This window comes from Natator depressus, chromosome 2 (genome assembly GCF_965152275.1).
Source record: "Natator depressus isolate rNatDep1 chromosome 2, rNatDep2.hap1, whole genome shotgun sequence".
In the NCBI taxonomy this organism is placed as follows: Eukaryota; Metazoa; Chordata; order Testudines; family Cheloniidae; genus Natator; species Natator depressus.
Window position 1 is genome coordinate 177,977,857 of NC_134235.1, and position 21,245 is coordinate 177,999,101.

The window sequence follows — 21,245 nt, forward strand, 5'->3', positions numbered from 1 at the left end:
AACCCAAATTTAGGTGGATAAATTTAACAATACAGTTTAGCATATTAGCAAAAACAACAAGAAGTCCTTGTGGCACCTTAGAGACTAACAGATTTATTTGGGCATAAGCTCCATGCATCCGATGAAGTGGGTTCTAGCCCACGAAAGCTTATGCCCAAATAAATTTGTTAGTCTCTAAGGTGCCACAAGGACTTCTTGTTGTTTTTGCTGATACGGACTAACACGGCTACCACTCTGAAACCTGTCACCAGTTTAGATATTAGCATCCAGGTATTTGGGTACATACTCATTAAAAATTGTACAGAGAGTTGGTTGTGGAAAGCAAAATATATCCAATACTACATGGAATACAAGGAGTGCCAGTGCTTAGATTCTAGCAAAATTTAACACTTCAGGTTATTTTAATTGTATACTGAACTCCTACCCAGAAATTTGACAATTGACTTGTTGACTCAGGAGTGTTACACTAATTGCCTGTTAAGTTTGGGTCCCAGAGCCTCTAACCAGTTGTTAAACTCTGAGTAGGCATGTCGATAACATGCCAGCGGCAGTTTTAGGGGGTGGAGAAAACTGCTGGGTTCATGTCTTTCGGATGCAGCGCTCTGCGTTAGGAGATGTGTGAAGTCGGGTGTGAGTGCTGCTACAGGCAGAGATACAAGGACAGCTAATTGCTAGCTCAGAAGCTCTGATTCCACGAGGGGAGAACTACTGCTGCTGGAGTACAAACTGACAGGATCATGACAGAGCCAAGCGGTAGAAAAGAAGGATTTAAAAAATGCCGGAGTGCCACTTTCAGCATTGATGGCTTTAGCTTTACAATTGGTGAGGCTTTTTGTTTTAATTCTTGGTTTTATTTCCCTCCCTCCCTTTTCTTCTAGCTTTCTTTGTATATTAGGCACAGTATGAGGAGACTGTTTATCCACCACCAATGCTTTTTGGAATGCGTAGATGTCCTGTAACTTTTTCGCTTTGCTTTGTATCCAGCTGTTTCCTTTATTTTCCTCTGTCGAAGAAATTTGCCTTTGACTAGTAGCTGCTCTAAACCCTTTTATCTGTGTTTTTGGAATAGTTTAATTAAGAGATTTGCACAACTTTTTGTTTTGGAGCCTTATCTCAGGAAAGCCTGTGTTTTAGGATTACATGTTTCTAACTTGCTTGATGCATTTTCTTCCGACGAGTCCAGTAACATAAGCACTGGGAGCTTGGGGGTTTGTTTTTTATTATTTCTCTGCTCATCTAGTAGGCTTTCAAAAACTTATGACCATGTGCTATTTTCTAGTTAAAGCAGAAACATATAATCTCTTTTTTTTATATATATAAAAAGAAAAAAATTCTAGATTTGTGCATCAGGAGAGGTTTTAATTTCTAGGGCCATGTTTGTTCCTGGTGCAGTTGTTTACATAAGGAATGGGTTTGCTGCTTGGTGTTCATTGTGCTGGCAGGGGAGAAAAAGTGAGCCTTCTCAAAGCTACAGGTGTCTGCAGATTTTTTTTTTCTTTGTGAGGCTTGCTGTGCAAAGGTTAGGCGTGCTGCGTAATCTGAACAGGCTGTTCTTTCAAAATTTTACATCTCACTGGGCTGCATTATGCAAATCCCTGTATATCTCAAAAAGAAAACAAGCCACCATGCCGATTTTATTTTTCTTTGTAATCCAAGTGGGAATTTTGGATAATCTATGTGGAAGAAACCATCACTTTATGTATATCTTTTAGAAATTGACTCAAATTCTGCTCTCTTGCACTAGTGAAGTCAGTGGAGTTTTATTTTGGATTTACATCGGTGTAACTGAGTGCAGAATTTCATTCTCTAGTGACGGACGCAAACTTTTTGTTGGATGTGAGAACTTCCTTCTCTCGTCTTCCAAGCCTCTGTCTTGAGTTGTAATGCCTTTTGAACTGTTAAAACCTAAACTTTCTGGGAGAGCTATTTAAAGTTAGAGTATGCACTGCAGGGAAATATTTTCATATAGCAGTATGTTAATGTTCATACAGCACTTTGAAGAGGAAAACTACAACACAAATATTATGCATTATTTTTATTTTACTTTAACTATGGAGAGGCGACCACCTCTCCGTAATAAAATTTCATCAAGATTCCATTATAAAGCCCTATTTAACACCTTGTATCTTTATGAATAAATAGTTATTTGGCATCACTTTGCATCACTCTGTGGCAGTTTGGGGGACTAGCATTCCCATGGTGCTGTTCTCTTTTGGGCCTCGGAAGGACACAGCACTAGCTTAGGCAACAAAGCATTTGTGTGTGTGGTTAATGTTATTAATACATACTTAGAACCAACAAGATTTCTGTTTTGGCTATTTGTCTGTTATTACGAGTTATGCTAGAGAAAACGGAACCAGATTTTGCATCAAAGGACCTGGATTTACAATTTCTACTTCTTGGGGTTTAAGGCAGTAGTCATGTTATCTCACAGATGTTTTCCTCAAGATTTATGCACAAATGGGTACCCAAGGAAAACAACTAACCATTTTCATGTTATTGTACACTATAGTATGTAGAAATAATAAAATATGATAGGTATATTTCAAAAGGATCTGTGTGGCTTCACAAATGTGCACTGATTTGACGTATGCATTTGTGATAACTTTGCAAACATGCTTCCTAAGATTACTAGTACACAAAGGATTCTTGAGTGATCAAATATGTGTAAGTTTCTGTACTGAAGAGTGTGAATATTTCTTAGCGATTGCATGCCAACTAAAAACTATGAGGAATGGGCTTAACATTAGTATTTCTTCCTTTTAATTGGAAGAGAATGCTGCCGTGGTATTTAGAACCAGGTTTTCAAAGAGTCTCAGTGATTCCTTGGAAATACGGAGCTCCCACAACTTTTATTGGGGTTAATAGGAATTGTGGGAACTCAGTACTTTTGAGGATTAGGCACTAATACAGTAACAATATCAGGCTGAAAACAGTCTGCTGAGCTGGAACTCTGTGTAAAATGACATGCTATGTACATTTTAATCTGTCTATGCATCTAATTGCTGTCTTCCAGCTAGGAGATGACTTACTGTGTGGCTGTTTGCTTAATGATGGTTTACAATTAGACTTATTGTCGCTTTTCTTGGAGAAGGGTTTGAGCCTAATATTGAAGATAAGTTGTGTGGGATTGGGGAAATGCCCTTTTTCCACAACTCTGTTCTTTGGTTCCAGGCATTCATGCAACCCTCATAGCGTCATCATTCTGGTGCTGGTCAGTGTCCTGTTCATGCCATAGTGTTAATTAGAGCAAGTTCAAGGCTGCTGTAATTTTCAGCCCGGTATTGGTGGCCCAAAGTTCCGGCAGCTGGGAATATCAGGAAAGCAGAGACTCTGGCTATGCTCCTTTCTCCCAGCGATAGCTTTTATGACTGGGGTTGTGAGGAGTCATGGTGTAGTGCTCTACACCAGGTGGAGACTTCCTGAGTAGCCACTTAAATTGGGTTTATGGTCCTTTTGCACTAGTGGAGTTATTCAAAGGGACCACAGTGGGCCTATGAATCAAGTCTTGTGATTTCTATGGGACCATTCAGGATAATAAGTCTACCTAATAGTAAGTGTTTGTTCTGAGACCTTTATATGACTCCCCGTTCTATCTGGACATTGCACAGTCTATGAACTTTTTGCCTGGAGTGGGGCTATTAGATTTGAATTCTTCCAGAAAGATAAATTATCTCTGTAGCCAATTTCCCCATTCAGAAATAAACAAATCAGAGTGCAAGTGAAAGTTTAAAAGACTAACGATGAAAACACAGTGCCTGTTTCTTGCCTTGCCACCATGTCTTGTCACTCTGGTGCATAGTGAGTGTAGAACACTAGTGTATCAGAATGCCAGTGTTTTGTATCTACTGTTTCATATCTACCTGGTCTAATTGACTAAACTACAGATGCAAGGAAGTGAAGAATCAGACCCACTGTCCTTCAACTTGAGAAGATGGTAAACAAAAATGTCAACAAGATTATATTTTCCTTCTTTGTTGTTCATTTTTTCTATGATTAAAAGCTAATTTTAACTCCGTGCTTTTCATATCCAGAAGTGTTTGAATAGCATTTTGTTTTAAGTATCCTAGCCACATGAGTCTAATGAATGTATTGTTATAGAATACAGTTATAACGATTAGAAGTAACTGAATTGGTTGGGAATTCTACTGTAACTCAGCATTGTTTAGGTACTGGGGGGGGAACACTGACCTGAAATAAATGGTTTTATGGGTGTGATTCATAACAATGTTGTCCACCATTTATGAGATCTTGCAGCAAAGATTCTTTGAGCTCCACTGTCATTAAAAAGGACACCGCCACCATTCTGCGTGCTGAGCTCCAGTTAAAATAAATGAGAGCTTTGTGTCCAGATCAATGGTAGTTCAGTCTCTGGTCAATACTTGTTCATAAGCTCTGTGTCTTCAAAGTCTGTGATTTTCTGATTCATTGATTGAACCCCATTTTGATGTTAAATTTCTAGTGGTGACCCAGGGAAGTGTATTTATGAAGTGCATACACACACACACAATGTTCTTATTAGGTCACTGCAGAAATTTACCTTGGTCATCTATTTTGTGCATTGGTTATATAAATATTGTGACTTGTGAAGATATGTGCACTGTTTATTTAAATCTGTCATATGACTCCAGGCAGGAGTGGGGCTGGAGAACTTTTAAGTAAAGGTTCTACAGTGAAGCAGAGTGTGAGAGTGTAGCTTTATTAGAATAAGGAAAACTGCTTTACCCCTAAAGTTCCTTGTTAGAGGAAAATGATTCTGTGTTTCTCTGACATTTTCACTTGACAGGCTCTTAGCAGAAGTTCCAATATTCAAACTAGCTGACATGTATGGTTCAGATTTTTATTCAAAGAGGGTTGTGGACAATCAAGCATCAAACAAGTGAGAAAGATATGAAGTTTGCACTGTACTTATTTTTCTGTTTAATTGAAAGACTGTCTTTACATTAGCTAGATAATAGTTGCTATTTATGTGTACTGTAACTTTACATTTTTAGGAGTTCTTCTGATGGCAGCTGCCATTTTGTAATCTGATCAGATGCTATCTGCTACAGAGGAAACACCCACACTGTACTCTTTCATGGAAGTTTTACTTTTGTTCTGTTTTTTCTCTTAACGTAAAATAAATGTCAATCTGACTGACCATACATAGTTGTTTTTTACGTACCGGAAATTATAACAAGTATTGCCCACACATTCTTAGGAATAATTTTTTTTCAATTTTGGGGGGAAAAACAAGGGAATTGTAATATCACATTAACACCCCTGAGGGAGGGGGGTAGGGAGCCTAAATTTATCTTTCCTGTAATGAGGTTGCATTTTTTTCATGGTCGTCACAATGGGATTCCCTTCAGCTTCTTCAGAAGTGCAGTGCTAACTCCAGGAGCTCGCTTGATCATCTGCAAAAGCTTTTAGAAGAGGTACTTTTGGTGGAAAACATCTTTGCAGTTGAGATGGTATGGGTGCCTCACCCCACATTTGTTCTGTGCTGCTCACATGTACTTCTCTTCTTTAAAGAGCCATGTTAGTGCATTAGGACGGCACCTGGAGTCAGCACTGCACTTCCCAAATACAAGTAGATTACAAACGTCCCACTAACTATGCTATGCGTTAACCTAATTTAGTGGCTTTTCAGATTTTTCCTTCTGTGGATTGCTGTGAAAGAAAATGATCACTCTTTGGTGGCCAAGGTAAAATGCATTTCGTGGGCTGAGTCCATTTTCTAGTGGCGATATGTCCAATGTCAGGAAAAACAACATAATTGGTACCACTGTTGGCAGAGACGTTGAGAAGCCTGAAGTACATTTCCACCTCTGGAACGGGGGCTTCCAAGTCAGGACTGAATTCTAGTTTGGGGGTAGTGTGAAGAGACCTCCACTTGCATATGAATGAGCTGTTTCTGTTCTGCAGATAGAAAACTTCAGTCACTAGAGATTTCAGTCAGCATATTTCACCAGTAGTAAGCTGTTCCATGAATTTTTAAAAAACCCTGTTCCAGTGATGCAACTAAAAGAGTTCTGCTTACCACTGTTTTTTGATAGAGAAGAACTGATATTAGTAATTTTGATGTTTAGGTCAAGTATCTTGCCACCTGAACCAGTAGAACTGGGAATTCTAAGCATGATACTGTGATACTAACCTAGCTATATGATAAAAATATATGTCTTTATTTTAATTATTTTATTAAATAATTTGTCACAATACTCTGAAATCAATATAGATACAATATGATATAAAGAAAGGAAAGACAATTGTAGAGAAAAGAAAACTGACAACAAATATATTGTATGCAGTGTTGTTGTAGCCATGTTGGTCTCAAGGTATTAGAGACACAAGGTGGATGAGGTAATATCTTTTATTGGACTAACGTCTTTTGGTGAGAGAGACAAGCTTTCAAGCTTACACATAACTTCTCTACAGGTCTGGTTCAGGTTTTTACCAGACCTGAAGAAGAGCTCTGTGTAAGCTCCAAAGCTTGTCTCACCAACAGAAGTTGGTCCAATAAAAGATATTACCTCACTCACCTTGTCTCTCTAAGAAACTTTTTGTGGAACGAGAATCTAAAAAGGTGTAAGTTGCTATTAACTCCATTCCCAAATTACAAAGCTGGACTCAAACCTGTCTGATATGTCTGTTTGCTATGCATGAAATTCACTTCACTTCCATGGATGTTCAGATCAGAATTATGTGGGTGAGGTGTAGACTTGTGCTGGCCCTCCACACAGTGGTGAATTGCACCCTGATGCAATAATAAGCAACATGAATTCCTGTTATGATTCGCTCTTTTACGTCTTTGCAGTTGTGGTTCCTACATGGGGAATAAATATTTGATAGTGGGCTCTTCAATCTCACAGAGCACAGTGGAACACCATCCAATGGAGAGAAGGTGTAAATTTTTAAGAGTAGTTGCCTGTTGGAACAATTTTCCAAAGGTCATGGTGGATTCTCCATCATGGGCAATTTTTAAATTAAGATTGGATGTTTTTCTAAAAGACAAGCTCTAGGAATTATTTTGGGAATCTCTATATACAGGAGGTCAGGCTAGATGATCACAACGGTCCCTTCTGGCCTGGGAATCTCTTAATCTATAAGGGAGAGAGGGATTTCAATGGGAGTAGGGGGCTCAACATTTCATAGGTGTGCTCAGCACTTTATAGGATGGAGCCCTACATGAGCTTTACTAGAAAGTTACTTTGCTTCCACTGCAAAGGCCTGGCAATCCTTTAATAGAGTTATGATGATTTACACCAACTGAGGACCTAGCTGCTTCTTGTACTAGACCACTTTGCCCCATGGTATATATGTTGGCACACAATTAAAAAGTCTGTGTCCTGGTTTGACCTCTTGTATGTCAAAATAATTCTGAGGTGAAAGATCATTGCCAGTTCTGAGGCCAAACTCAGTGGAGTTGAAACGGGATCAGATTCGTGCTGTGGCACCTTAGTATGGATCACTTCTAAAGTATTTTTTTCCCTGTCAATTTCATTTCTAAGGGAAGCTGTGAAATGTAAAACCTTTGCACTGTGTTTTGACATGTGGGAGTAGGCAGCATTATCTGCCATGGTTGGGCCTTGCATGCAGGAAAATAAGCTCATAAGCTTTAGACAAGGAGGAAAGGTGATAGTGGATAAAATCATTATTGTAACTCCTAAGGAGAATTCCTCTGATTACCTTGTATAATTTTTTTGAATTTTGACTGTCTGAGGCAAATCCTGCCCTCAACTTTCTAGATATGTAACATCACCACTGTGATTCAACTGATTTATCTATTTTACAATAGTATCTGAGCATGAGATTGTGTGTACAAGCCATACTGGCAGCAAAAGGGTTAATGAGAGCCTGAAGGCTCAATTAGACCACTTCTCTATACCTGGAAGGGGTGTAGACTCAATTTATTATCAGACCCTGCTGAGGAAGAGCTGATTGTCATCATAAAGGAAGGAATTCAGAAGAACAGTGAGGAAAGAGACTAAGAAAGTTGGAGATCTAGGAGAGAAGGGGTCTAGGGCAGTGGCTCTCATCCTTTCCACACTACTGTACCCATTCCAGGAATCTGATTTGTTTTGCATACCCCCAAGTTTCACCTCACTTAAAAACTATTTGCTTTCAAAATCAAACATAAAAATACAAAAGTCACAGCACACTATTACTGAAAAATGTCTGTCTTTCTAATTTTTACCATATAATTCTAAAATAAATCAATTGGAATATACATACTATACTTAAATTTCAGTGTATAGTGTATATAGAGCAGTATAAACAAGTCATTTATGACATTTTAGTTTGTACTGACTTCACTAGTGCTTTTTATGTAGCCTGTTGTAAAATTAGGCAAATATCTAGATATCAGTTGATGTTCCCCCCTGGAAGATCTGTGTGTACCCCCAAGCGTACATGTATCCCCAGTTGAGAGCCCGCTCCTGCCTTCTGTGGGGGGAAGTATGGGGAAGCTACAGGAAGGAGCTAACTCTGTGGTGGGCCCTAAAACAGGGGCAAGGTTCCAGGTATGTAGCCCTGTGGGTCAGTGTTCCAGAAGAGAACCCAGAGGGACTAAACTCAGGCCCAGGGTGGGTACCAGCAGCTAAAGTTCTTCGTGGTTTTGTTTGGGGGTGTTTGAGTTCTGTTGGGGAGAAACCCAGGAACCTGCTACTCTGAAAGAAGAGTGGGATTGAAGAGGAGCCCGGGAGCGGGGAGAGAGACTGTATGGATGACTAATAGTGTTGCTGGAAACTTTATTTGGGATATTGTTACCCTGGAAGGGTTGAGACTACATGACCTTGGTGGAAGGACAAGTTGCTAGAAGAACGGAATCACCACTGGCCCTGAATGGCTGTCAGAACAAGGCCACTGGGGGAAAGGTCCTGCTGTGCTTTGCCCTGCCATGAGGGGGTATGTCAGCTGGTGAGTCACTCTTCAATAGAGCACCTCACATTCTTTAATGTATTTATCCCCACAACACCCGTGTGAGGTAGGGAAGTGCTATTATCCCCATTTTACAGATGGCGAACTGAGGCACAGGTGAACTGACCAACTAAATGACTTGCCCAAGGTTACACAGGAAGTCTGCAGCAGAGTGAGGAATTGAGCCCATGTCTCCCGAGTCCTAGACTAGCATCCCAACCACTGGATCATGCTACTTCTTTAGGGAGAGGAAGCAGAGAGGGAGCACACGGCTCATAAGTGTATATGAACCACAGAGCAGTGTTCCAATATGGCTGTCTCTGGTAGCAGAGATGGGTTGTTCAGGGGCATGAACAATGGGATTGTCTCTCTGTCCTTTATGTATGGTGTTGGATGGGGAGCCCAGTGAGAGGCTGCACTGATGATTTCCAACCCTGGGGGAGGGAAGATTCCTTCTGCAAGCCCTGTTTACTTAAGCTTTATCGAGGTATCAATGAGACTTTTAGCTGAATAACAGCTGCAAGTTTCAGCCTGCAGAAGGTGCTAAACTCAATACGAATCAAATAGTCAGTGTTTCGTGTCTGCCTAACAAAATTATCTTGTTTTGCACTTCACAGTCATTAGTCTCATTAAATCCATTGACCTGTAAAATAACTAATTAAGATCTGTAGCAGTAAGAGAGTATTTGCAGATACTATAAAATTACAAATAAATACAATGTAAACCATTCAAACTGAGTTCCTTTTTTACTTGACAAGACTCAAGTTCAGGTGTTTGTATTTCCCTGATAACACCTAAAGTAGCGTAAGGAATGCAGGGAAATCGGCTCCTTGCATTTGGTGTCAGAGATGTCACATATTGTCGCAGGAGAATCATAGAAGCCTGAACTCCAGTCTCACCAGTTTAGGAAAAGCATTTAAATTCACTGCTTAGAACATTTCTATTTAGCTGTCTTAGTCTGGGTTACCTCGTAGGACCACAGAAGTTAGAGGAAGGAAAGACTTTTAGGTAATCTAATCAATATCTCCTCCAGAGTTTGCTATGGCCACTGTAATTTTAAATAAGTCACCTTGGATACACTGGTGGCCAAACAAACCTGGTATGAAACAAGCCTGAATTTAGGAAGTTTCCCTCCCTTTCCAAATCTGAATTATGAGAGAAATCAAAGATAGAAAGTGGTTGATTTTTTTCTATTAAAGTTGTGTATTTCTGGCCAATACAGGAATTGGAGACTGGGAGAGAGAGCTTTCAAATCTAACTGTCTTTTGGGATTTGTTCTGCCACAGAACTATTTTTTAAAAAATTCTTATGCTCTGCTAATTAGCCTGTTTTTCATACGCAGGGTAGATGCATGTTTGTGGTTCTGTAGCTATGTGTAGACAAATAAAAGGCTGACTAACACTGTTCTCATTTACACCAATGTAAATCTGGAGTAACACCACTCAAGTCAAGGGGTATGAAACAGCATAGCTCCACTGAGGTTAAGAAAGCTACAATGATTTACACTAGCTGAGAATCTGGCCTCAAAGATTTACACTAGTGTGGAGCTGGAGTAATTTAGAAAATAATCTGACCTATAATTGAAGCAAATTAAATCACACAGGGTGAAGCCTACCAGCCATATGCATTTTCCATAGCGCATTTCCAAGAATTCATAAACAATTGTGTTGATTTTTCCTAGCTGCTCTCTCCAGTGACATAGATTGTACTTAATAGTTCCACTGAAACCTGACCCTGGATTTCTAATAGCTACCAACTTGAGATTTCCAGGACTCAGAATTTAACCCCTGGTATTACATCAGTATCTGGAGCCTATGATCTCTGGCAGTTTTCAAAGTTGAAAATGTGATGAGTGGAAAGTTGTAGTAATTACTGAACAGATGCACTTAATAAGGTCTCTACTGGATTTCCAGCTGGCAGCTAGAGTGGTGTGCTGGGACAATGTGACTGCAGTCACTCGGATCATTATGTGACATCACATCCTCCCCCTTGTTGTCATAGCAGCTGTAATCATTCCACTGAAAACTTCCCCAAAGAAGACTGCAAACATCATCTTTCTCTGTTAAGTGGAAGTTCATGGTGTTTTGTCGCTTGCTGCTACTGTATGATGCCATTTCTTATTCCTATTCATTTAAGACCTTCTTCCCCTACAATTTACACTGATGTGTTAGGCAGTGTTACAGACCATCAAATGTTGTGCAGCTGGGGGATAAACAATTGCTCAGCCAATGCAACTTTAATTTTTACCTACAATTCCTTTACTTTTCCAGCATCAGAGTTCTCCCAAGCAGACCACATTAGCGAGAAGTAAATGTAAGCTGAACCAGATTTAAGGAATGCTGGGCCTGATTCTTAACTTACATCAGTTTCAAGTCAGTGTAACTCTACTGACTTCAGTAGAACTATAGCTGATTTATACTTGTGAGAGGAGAATTGGGAGTACTGTTGGTATCAATGTCATTTTGTCATCTATTTTAGTATTAATGTAGAACATTAAAGCTGAAATCATTCTAAAAATTTAACTTAGTATTCTCTTCCCCATTTATGTGGATTTCTTATTTTTTTTTTGCCATTCTTTCAAGTTGATGCTGTTTTATCAGTTTCCCTTTTCATTTTGTAGTCTTTCATTTCTGGTTCTGATATGCTTGCACAATGCTAATATAACTGGGTTTCCAAAGATGTAGGGAAACGGTGACTGCAATACAACTTCCACTAGCATTTTCTTCCTCCCCTTTGGTATTCACTTTCCATGAAAACTGTTCAATTGAGTTTTTGCTCAGATAAAACAAATGCTAAGCCATCATGCTCCAGTATACATACACAGTGCATTTTTTGATATGCCACAGAGGCAGACATGAAGCAACAGCAGAGAAGTTCCAGTAGCAGAGTTTTAACGTTAGTTAAAATAATGCAAATAATGAGACCTACTGTATATTGAAAATATGAAAATATATATTGAAAATATACTGTAGGAAAAGGATTTATGGGCAAAATATTCCTCTAACCTATAGAGTAATACTAATACCGAGTTCTTGGGTATACCACCCGTGTGGATCCTATAGTCAATAATCATAATTTTTTCACTATGGTATTCAGCTTTCTCAACATGTATAGATCACCAACAGGAGAATTTTGTCCCCAGGCCATGATCCTGCGATTGAATGTGCACACATGAATCCCCATTGAAGTCAATGGAGCTTTACTTAGGTGCACTCATTCACAGTCCGCTGCAGGACTGGGGCCTCCTTTAATTGCCTAGCAAAGGTACATTCCACAATCAGTGGAGAATAACTCAATTTTTCGTTAAAAAATGTACATTGAAATTTTAACTGAGCAGAATTGCACTTTTGGGACACTGAATAGCTGGTGAAGAATAGGCCGTACCCTTGAGATTCATAGGTGGTGAAGCCTGTTGGCCTTATTGCAAGTTGCATTAAGGGCTAGCTCCATCTCCTGTTAAAGTCAATGGGACTCTTACCACTGATTTCCTAGATAAGGAAGCTTCCACTTGGACTCAATATAACTTTGAATGTATTATTCTTTTCTTTATGCACACATCGTTCATGCCCAAATTAATAAAATTTTTTGAGGAAAATATTAACTAAGAACTACCCTTCCAATTTTTATAAGTGAGATAATGTATATAATGGGCTGTTAATTTTCACTGCTGCGAGTGCTGAATATGTAGAGAACAGGTGAAAAATCTTCTCTAAATTTGCAATAGTTTGGGGTTATACTTCCTCCTCCACTCCCAGCAATGGACTTATTAAATATCCAGATGCACATGTACTATAAAGAATCAATGGAATTTGAACTGAAGACTGTCATAATTAAACTGTGGCTTGACTAATCCTTGAAGTGCAGTTCTACCCCCCCCACCATGACTCTGTAAAAATATAATCTTTGAGGGTTCTAAGGTTTGTTTTTCTCTCAATGACTCCATATATTTGTGCAACCCTGAAAATTGAGGAGATAATTTGGCCTGCAGGATTGTTAATACTGGTGGTGATGTGCAAGAAGGAAAAAACACAGACTGTGTTTGCAGGGCTGGTGACTTGCGTGCAGGAGAGAAGAGACACCCTATAGCTTTACTTGTAAACTGAGCAAATTTAATATGGAGAGAGTAATTGAGAAACAATAGCATAAAATCCCACAATGCCACTTTTACAATAGCTTTTCAGAATCGAAACGCGTTTTAAGTTATAGAACAATCTCATCTAATGGAGAGAACTCTACATAGCAGCAGTTCTGTCCTGCCCCAGTAGATGGCATTGGGACATATACTTTACTCATAAGCTCTCTTAAGACTTTTGCAAACTCACTTGTATGAAGTGTTTTAGAGAGACAAGGTGGATAAGGTAATATCTTTCATTGGACCAAATTCTGTTGGTGAGAGAGAGAGAGAAGCTTTCAAGCATACATAGTGCTCTTCTTTAGAAGCGTGGCTTTCTGTGGGCTCTATTTGCTTACTCCTGGGGGCATTTTGTGCCAAAAAAATAAATTCTGCTCACAATATTTTAAAAATTCTGCACATTTTATTTGTCAAAATAACACTACATAGTCATGCCAGTTTTATTATTTTGGTGATTTATTTCAAAATACCTGTCAGCAAGTATGTTTGTAACAATACAGACACACACAAAATTTTCCCTAGGAGTAGAGAGTTAAAGAAACCCCTATGACAACCCAGTTCCTGTTTTCTTGCCTCCACTCCCCCGAGCTTAGCTGGGGGGGGCAGACATCCACAACCACCCCAGAGCCCACCTGCGCACCTCCCAGCCAATAAACCCAACCCCCCTCCTTCCCAGAGCCTAACCTTGGGATGTCCCAGCCCAGATACCCACACCCTATCCCTCCCAGAGCCCAGCCAGAAGGCCCCCTGGCCCAGATACCTGCATATATTCCCCAGAGCTCAGGAATCCAGAGGGAGAAACAGCCTGATGCTCACTGCCAGGCTTGCACAGAGTTTCCTGCGCATCGCTCTCTCCTTCCCTCAGGGTGTGCTGGGAACTGCAGCTGCCAGGAACCCTGTAGCTCAGCGGTTCTCAACTGGGGTTATACAGTCTCCAGGGGGTCCGTGAGCCCTTTCAGGGGGTCCGCGGGGCCCTGCGGCTGAAGCCCCAATCCCCGGTGCCCCCCTGCAGGGTTGAAGCTGGGGAAGGCGCAGGGCTGAATACCTGAGACCTGGTGCTCTCTGTGGGTCAGAAGCCCTGACCCCATGGGCAGAGTTGGGGACATGGAGGGCATTGTACCCCCCCACCCCAATGCAGCACAAGATCATGGCAGTCCTGGGGGAGGGGGTTTGGGGGAAGCGCCCCCCTTGCACTCACTGGCGGCAGGAGGTGGAGCAATTTTAAAGTCTTTTTTTAACCTTAAAGTCTTAAATCAGAGTTTCAAAATGCATTTTTAGTTTCATTTAAAAAAATGAAATAGGGAATCAAAATCAGTTTTGGAATGAGACCATATGGAGAGCGTACAAATCTATGATAAACCATGCAACCCTGCTGAGCCAGGACTGGAACCTCAGTCCGGCCAAAAAATGAGGCCTTTACCACTAGGTCTGTTAGCTGTCACCTGTAGAAGGGCCATTATGTTCTCTCTAGGTTGTAGCTGGTCAGTAGTGGGCCACATGCATGTCATGCCAAATCCTGCTTCCACTGACATCAATGGCAAAAAATCCTCCCATTGACATTCCTCGGGGTAGAAATGGCCCATTACTCCTGTTGATTGCTAAGGGAACTGGATCAGACCCCAAATTATCTATGTCAAAATCATTAAGCTTTATTATAATGTCATCTTCAAACAACAGCCAGCAGATGAGTTTTCAATTGTATGGAAAGTTTGAAGGGGTGAGAGACAAAGAAATATTAGTTTAAAAGTCAAAATTTTAAATCAATGTGATTTCTAATGACCTGTAACTCCATTTGACCTATTTCCTTCAAACTTTGCTGTAAGAGTAAATCTGGGAATTGACTTTGGCATGAAAAATTGGCTTGGCCAGACATAATAGTGCTAAAATAGGACTTTTCCACTAATTTCAGTTATTATCTTAATGATGGAACAATGACTGCCTCTTTATAGTAAGTGTACTGTAGAAGGGTGCAGTACTTGGGCCATGTCTACATTAAACAAGTAAGTCGACGTACATTAGGTCGACTTAGAGTCACCTCACTAATTACTGTGGTTTTCATGTCCATACTACACTCCTGTCGGTGGTGTGTGTCCTCACCAGGAGCGCTTGCACTGACCTAAGAAGGGCAGCCTGGGCTCTCAGCTCCCCGTGGGAGGGAGCTCTGTGCAGAGCGGGGAGCTGAGAGACAGGGCAGCAAATGGGAGCTGCGGGGAGTCCACAGCCTGGGTTCTGAGTGCCAGGCAGCGAGTCTCCCACTGTCAGCACTGTTGGGGCTCACAGCTGGAACACTTCCCCCCCCCCCATTTCAAAACAGAGACCCTACCAGCAGTGAAATTTACATTCTTGTCAATTTCTTGGCTCTGGCTTCAGCCACTCTGACAGCCACCAGGTGATGCAAGTAACAGTGTCTGTACAGACACTGCATTGCCTGAACTATGTCGACGTAAGCCTTATACCTCTCATCGAGGTGGATTTACTAGGTTGGCATAGCTGGTGAGTTACAGCGTTGGGAGGAACACTGTAGTGTGTACGCTTACTTACTTAGGTCGACATAAGCTGCCTTACATCAACTTAACATTGCAACGTAGGCATGCCCCAAATCTAATACATTTATCACTGTCACAGAGAAAGAACAATGAAGAATTGTCTTCCTAATAGATAGTGTCTTAGAAGGTGCAGGGAGTCCACTATAATCTACTGAGGAGAGCTGGTATTGCTGTAAAGTCATGTAAAGAAAAGAGGTAATTTCTGCTGCTACTAGAAAACACGATAACTCTTAAAATCCATTTACGAAAGCTCATTTTAAGGTAGGTGAAGTAATCAAGAGGAGAGGGATTTTCAAAAGCACTCAGGGTTGGCCAGCTTTGCTCCCACTGAAATCTATGACTGACTGTAAAGGAAGCAGAATTGGGCTAATACTGAGTGCTTTTGAAAATCCCATCCTAAATAAAGATCGCTAATTGGTATCCTTTGTTTAGAGCAATTTATTTAATAAAATAATTCCAATATAGCCAAGACACATTGGCTCCTGATAATCTTTATAGTTGATGGTTTGGTTTTTCGTAAATAGTATAGGACAGGAGTGGGCAAACTACGGCCCGTGGGCCAGATCTGGCCTGCCAGCCATTTTAATCCAGCCCTTGAGCTCCCGCTGGGGAGTGCGGTCTGAGGCTTGCCCTGCTCCAGCCGGAGTGCACGGTCGGGGGCTGCTCCATGGAGCTCCCAGAAGCAGCGGCATGGCCCCGCTCAAGCCGGGGAGCAGAGTTGGGGGCTGCTCCACGTGGCTCCTGGAAGCTGCAGCATGGCCCCACTCCGGCTCCTATGTGTGGGGCAGCCAGGGGGCTCTGCTCTTCATGCTGCCTCCTCCCCAAGCGCCACCTCCACTGCTCCCATTGGTGGGAACTGCAGCCAATGGGAGCTGCAGGGGCCGCACCTGCAGATGGGGCAGTGCACAGAGCCGCCTGGCCGCGGCTCCACATAGGAGCTGGGGTGGGGACATGGCCGCTGCTTCCGGGAGCTTCTTGAGGTAAGTGCCACCCGGAGTCTGCACCGCTGCGCCTCTTCCCGCACCCCAATCTCCTGCCCCAGCCCTCATCCCCCTCCCGCCCTCCAAACCCCTTGGTCCCAGCCCGGAGCACCTCCTGCACCCAAACCCCTCATCCCCAGCCCTACCCCAGAGCCTGCACCCCCAGCCAGAGCCTGCACCCCAACCTCCTGCCCCAGCCCTCATCCCCCTCCTGCCCTCCAAACCCCTTGGTCCCAGCCCAGAGCACCCTCCTATACCCCAAACTCCTCATTCCCAGCCCCACCACAGAGCCCACACCCCCAGCCAGAGCCTTCCCCTCCCCCCCCCCCCGCAACCCACTCTCCAGCCCGGAGTCCCCTCCCGCACCCTGAACTCCTCATTTCTGGCCCTACCCCAGAGCCCGCACCCCCAACCAGAGCCCTCACCCTCTCCCGCACCCCAACCCCAATTTTGTGAGCGTTCATGGCCCACCATACAATTTCTATTCCCCGATGTGGCCCTCAGGCCAAAAAGTTTGCCCACTCCTGGTATAACATATTAGGGTGAAATGATACAAAGGGTCTCACTTAAACATGTTTAAACCTATGTTACTCCATTGACTTAAAAGGAGTTATTCTTGATTCTCACAAGTGTAAATGAGAGGAGAATTGGGCCCAAAATGTAGAATGCAATTCAGGCACATCCAGTTTTATTGTGTTTCATTATGGGGGAGGGCGGGATTAGGGGGGAGGGCAGGAGGATCCTAAGATGCATGTTTCACCATTTCCCCTCTTCAATTTGCTCAGGAGTGATTGGGTCCAATAGCACTATCTAGCAGTGCAAAGACATGTACTCAGTGAGATCATTAGGCCCCAGCAGCTGTTAAGTGTTTTAAGTAGGCTTCACTGAAACTAGCCACAGCCGTAACTTGAATTTGAATCTGTGTCAGATGGTGTTATCCCGTAGCCACACAGACACCTCAACATCTCATTAAGCCTACTGTAGTAACATACTCCAGCTTGTTTCCATCACAGAAGTGCCAACAATTTATTGTCATTCTAGGTGCTTATTGGCATTGTCGTATCTCCATGGCTAAGGCATAGAGTTTAATTGTTCTTGAATCTGCGTGTGTGAGCACTGAGGATGCCAATTACAGCACCACAGAGAGTTAAGATTCACTTACTGCTGTCAGTTTGACAGAATCATCAGAGTAAATGGTCCTTAATGTGAGATTCTGTTTATTCTGTAGTGATGATTTTGCCTTTTGTTTCAGTCTAATGCTTTCTATTAATTAGAATTCATCATGCCATTTGACTGAAGTAGTTTCTTTTTACAGTGAAATTCTGAAAACTGACTTGTCATTTATGTACATGCTCTGTTTGCATGCTTGCCCTTTGAAGCACGAGCACTAATTTGAGCCCTTTGCTTTACCAGGCATCACTTTCTTACACTAACATTTTGTATACATAATTATCTTTTTCCATCTCTGCACTGATGTTTAAATGAAACCTTAGGGATGTATTCCCATCTGATTGTGTGTGTTTACATGTTATGTTCAGTATTTGATGTACTTGTATTTGATGTCTGTCTTATATTATGTTTAATAAATAAGCTTTGTATCTTGGCAAAGTTCTTAACTTTTATTATTTCAGTGAAGTTAGGTGCCAAACCTGCATAGACCCTTTTGAAAATCCCATCTTTAGGCACCTAAATACCTTTGAAACTCTGGCCTTTGGACACTTCTGAAACTTGCCCCTGCACCTAGGTATGATAGATACAAGGGAGCTTTTGAACTAGGAAGATAGGTATTCTATAAATAACTAATTATGGGAGAACAGACCTATCAATCATTGTTTTCATTTTTTTAAAGAAATATAATGGCATCAGGTGGATCCTGAAATCAGAAACAGGGATGACTGTTTGAAAATTCATGAAGAATGAGAGAGAGAGAGTGTGTGTGTCCAGACACTCCTATTTTAATGAGCAGCTATCAGTCAACTCCAAAGAAGGAGCCAAACTCTGTGTAAACATAAACTGGTTTTGGGCTACGGACTGTTGCTCAGTTAAATTAAAAATCTGCCTTTCTATTTTGAAGAGCAGCCAGCTGATGCATTTCATAGATTTGTCATCTTATCCCATTAATTGCTGGTAAAGGTGGTGCAGGTCAGATTTGTCTTATTCAGTACAAAATATTTCTGTGTTTATGACTACAGCATGTTGATTGTTAAAGACTTAAAGGCATATTCAAATGACTAGGCCACTGGTGAGGCCATATATTTAGCATCTTTTGGAGCTCAAGAAGAAAGAACTCTAAAAATGGGCAAATCTATGCAGATACAAGAAGAACTGAAATGAGTTTCTACCAGAACTTGAACAGAGGCGAACTCACATGGAATGTGTGTTGAGGTTCAAAAAAGCTGGATTGGTTCATACATCTCAGTTCTATCTAGTTGGGTTTTCCCACTCCTTCCCCACTTTTTTTCTTTTAAACCAGCAAAAGCATCCCTGTGGGTTGTGGTGGGAGAGGGGGTAGTGAGGGTAAAGGAACCCTGATAATTCAAAAATGACATGTCTTGTTTTGTTGAAAAACAAAAACATGTGAACAATGTTGAAAGCAACACAACCTGTGTACTCTTTTTTGTAACTTTTCATGGAGGGAAAATAAAAACCTCAAGAACTTTGACCACTCTATTGGAAGGTATTTGAAATTTCAAAGACAAGCCCAATCTCTCTCTCTTTCCCCTGCCCCTCCCATCTTGATACCTTAACCCAAGAATCTCAAATAAGCCTTGGAGAAGTATTCAAAGTTTTGGATGGTTAGTGTAAACTTCTGAAGCTTACTCAGCATTAATTGAGTTTCAGTATTTAAAAAGTAGTGGCAGATGAATTTTCAAATAACAAATGGTAAAGGGGATACATAATTGCCAACATCTGAAAACACTTTCCAGAGACTGTCTCCCTCGGCTTGAAAGACTGAGCTCCATCCCAAGCAGCAAGGTCTATACTACTTTTAGCACTGTAGCTGGAGCCCTGCTAGCATGAGTCTCCGGATTCAGGCTGGGAAGCTTGCTCCTAGATCCACATAAGTTGGACTCAAGTTATGCCATCACAAGGCCTACCCCCTTTGCAGAGGTTCAAATTTCACCCAGTAGAGCATAATATAAAGAGGCAGCAGATCATTTCAGTTATCATATACTGGCTAGCGTGTGTTCCACTACCCTTTACAAGATGGAATCTCAAGTACTTGTCACCTGCTTTAGCTCCTGGCCCCCAAAGAAGACCTAAATCTTAACGTTCCCACAGATAACCAAGATTCTCCTGATCTTGGAGCAGAAGGTCCCAATTATATCTCTGTTTCCAATCATGAAGTCACTGTGGCCACTCAGGATATGTCTGTGCAGAAGTCTGGAGTGAGTGGAAGTGAGAGTTCCAGCCTGGGTCAACAGACCCCAGCTAGCCGGGCTCAGGCTAGTGCTCTAAAAATAGCTATATAGAGAGTGCTCTGAAGCTGTGGCTTGGGCTCTGAAGTCTAGGGAAGGGGGTGGGCATCAGAGCCCAAGATCCAGCCCAAGCTGGAACATCCACTGCTATTTTTAGTGTGCTACCATGAGCTCTGCTAGCCCATCTCTCTATTCGGGCTGGGAGGCTTGCTCTCTGCTGCAGTGTAGACATGTAGTTATGCAGCCACAGATTTATTTCAGAGTGTGGTCTGTTCACTCTTTGAGTGCTGGAACAGCACTATTGTTTAGAAAAGGCAAAGAGATGATTTCATACAAAATCAGCAATGTGCCCAGAAAAAAAGTTGTTTGGGTATGGGTATTGTTATGCTTATAAGAAGTACATGGAATCTTTTAAAGGGGATAAGGCAATGTGCCATGTTTATTGAGGGTACAATTTAGGCATTGAAATCAGCATGCTTACCACCCCCTCCCTCCCCCCCCCCCAAAAAAAGGGTCTGGAGCTGGATCTTATAGTCCTTAGTGTTGCTCAGTCCGTTCCAGTGGCCAGCTGAAACTGCACACGAAGCATGTGAGCTGGGCCTCTGTCAAACACGTTCGAAGCTCTGATGTTGATGCAGAATGAACCCAAAGTCCCATGGCAATACACCCTTCTGTTTTAGTGATAAGTTCCCATACAAGTCTATGGACCTTGCTGTGACATGCTGGAGCTGTCAATCACGAGGTATTCAAGGTTGCTCTTAATTAGCATTATTTTGAGTTGTTACCGGGAGGATCTGCAGCTGTTTTTAATTTGTCCCTTTGGCTCAACTCCTTATCTCATCCTTGGGGTGTATGCCTTGCTTTAGGGTCCTCAATCTGCCATCTGTGTGATTGATAATAAAGTTGGTGCCTCCTGACTCCTCCACTCCCTTCTTGACCATCCAGCCCAGTGGTCATTTCTCCGTTCATTACCATACATTCTTCACTCACACCAAACAGTAAATAAGGCATAATTACATAGTAATGGGTATAAATACATAGTTCAATCCATCCCTACTGTATCTGCAATGTAGCTATTGTGTAGTACTGCTAATGAAAAGAGTAGTCACTTGCTTATTTCACAGTAGTTTCATTTAGTACCTTTCAGTAGAACAAAACTGACTGAAGCATTTTTCTTTCTCCAAGAATAATGATTTCATTTCAGCAGTCACATGTATTTTTTAAGGTACGGATGATGTGACATATTATCCCGTGTAAGTGTTTGGCTGAG

General features: G+C 41.7%; 1 protein-coding gene across 4 annotated transcripts in view; it reads left to right on the forward strand.

The window, feature by feature from the left end:
* Positions 1–704: 704 nt before the first annotated feature.
* The window catches only part of PDE1C (phosphodiesterase 1C), a 426,361-nt gene continuing 405,820 nt past the window's right edge, over positions 705–21,245 (forward strand). For all 4 annotated transcript variants that reach the window (XM_074945378.1, XM_074945379.1, XM_074945381.1 and 1 more), the window contains exon 1: positions 705–822. In XM_074945378.1, coding sequence (XP_074801479.1) covers positions 738–822 — 85 coding nt within the window. In that variant the 5' untranslated portion in view covers positions 705–737. The remainder of the gene's footprint in view (positions 823–21,245) is intronic.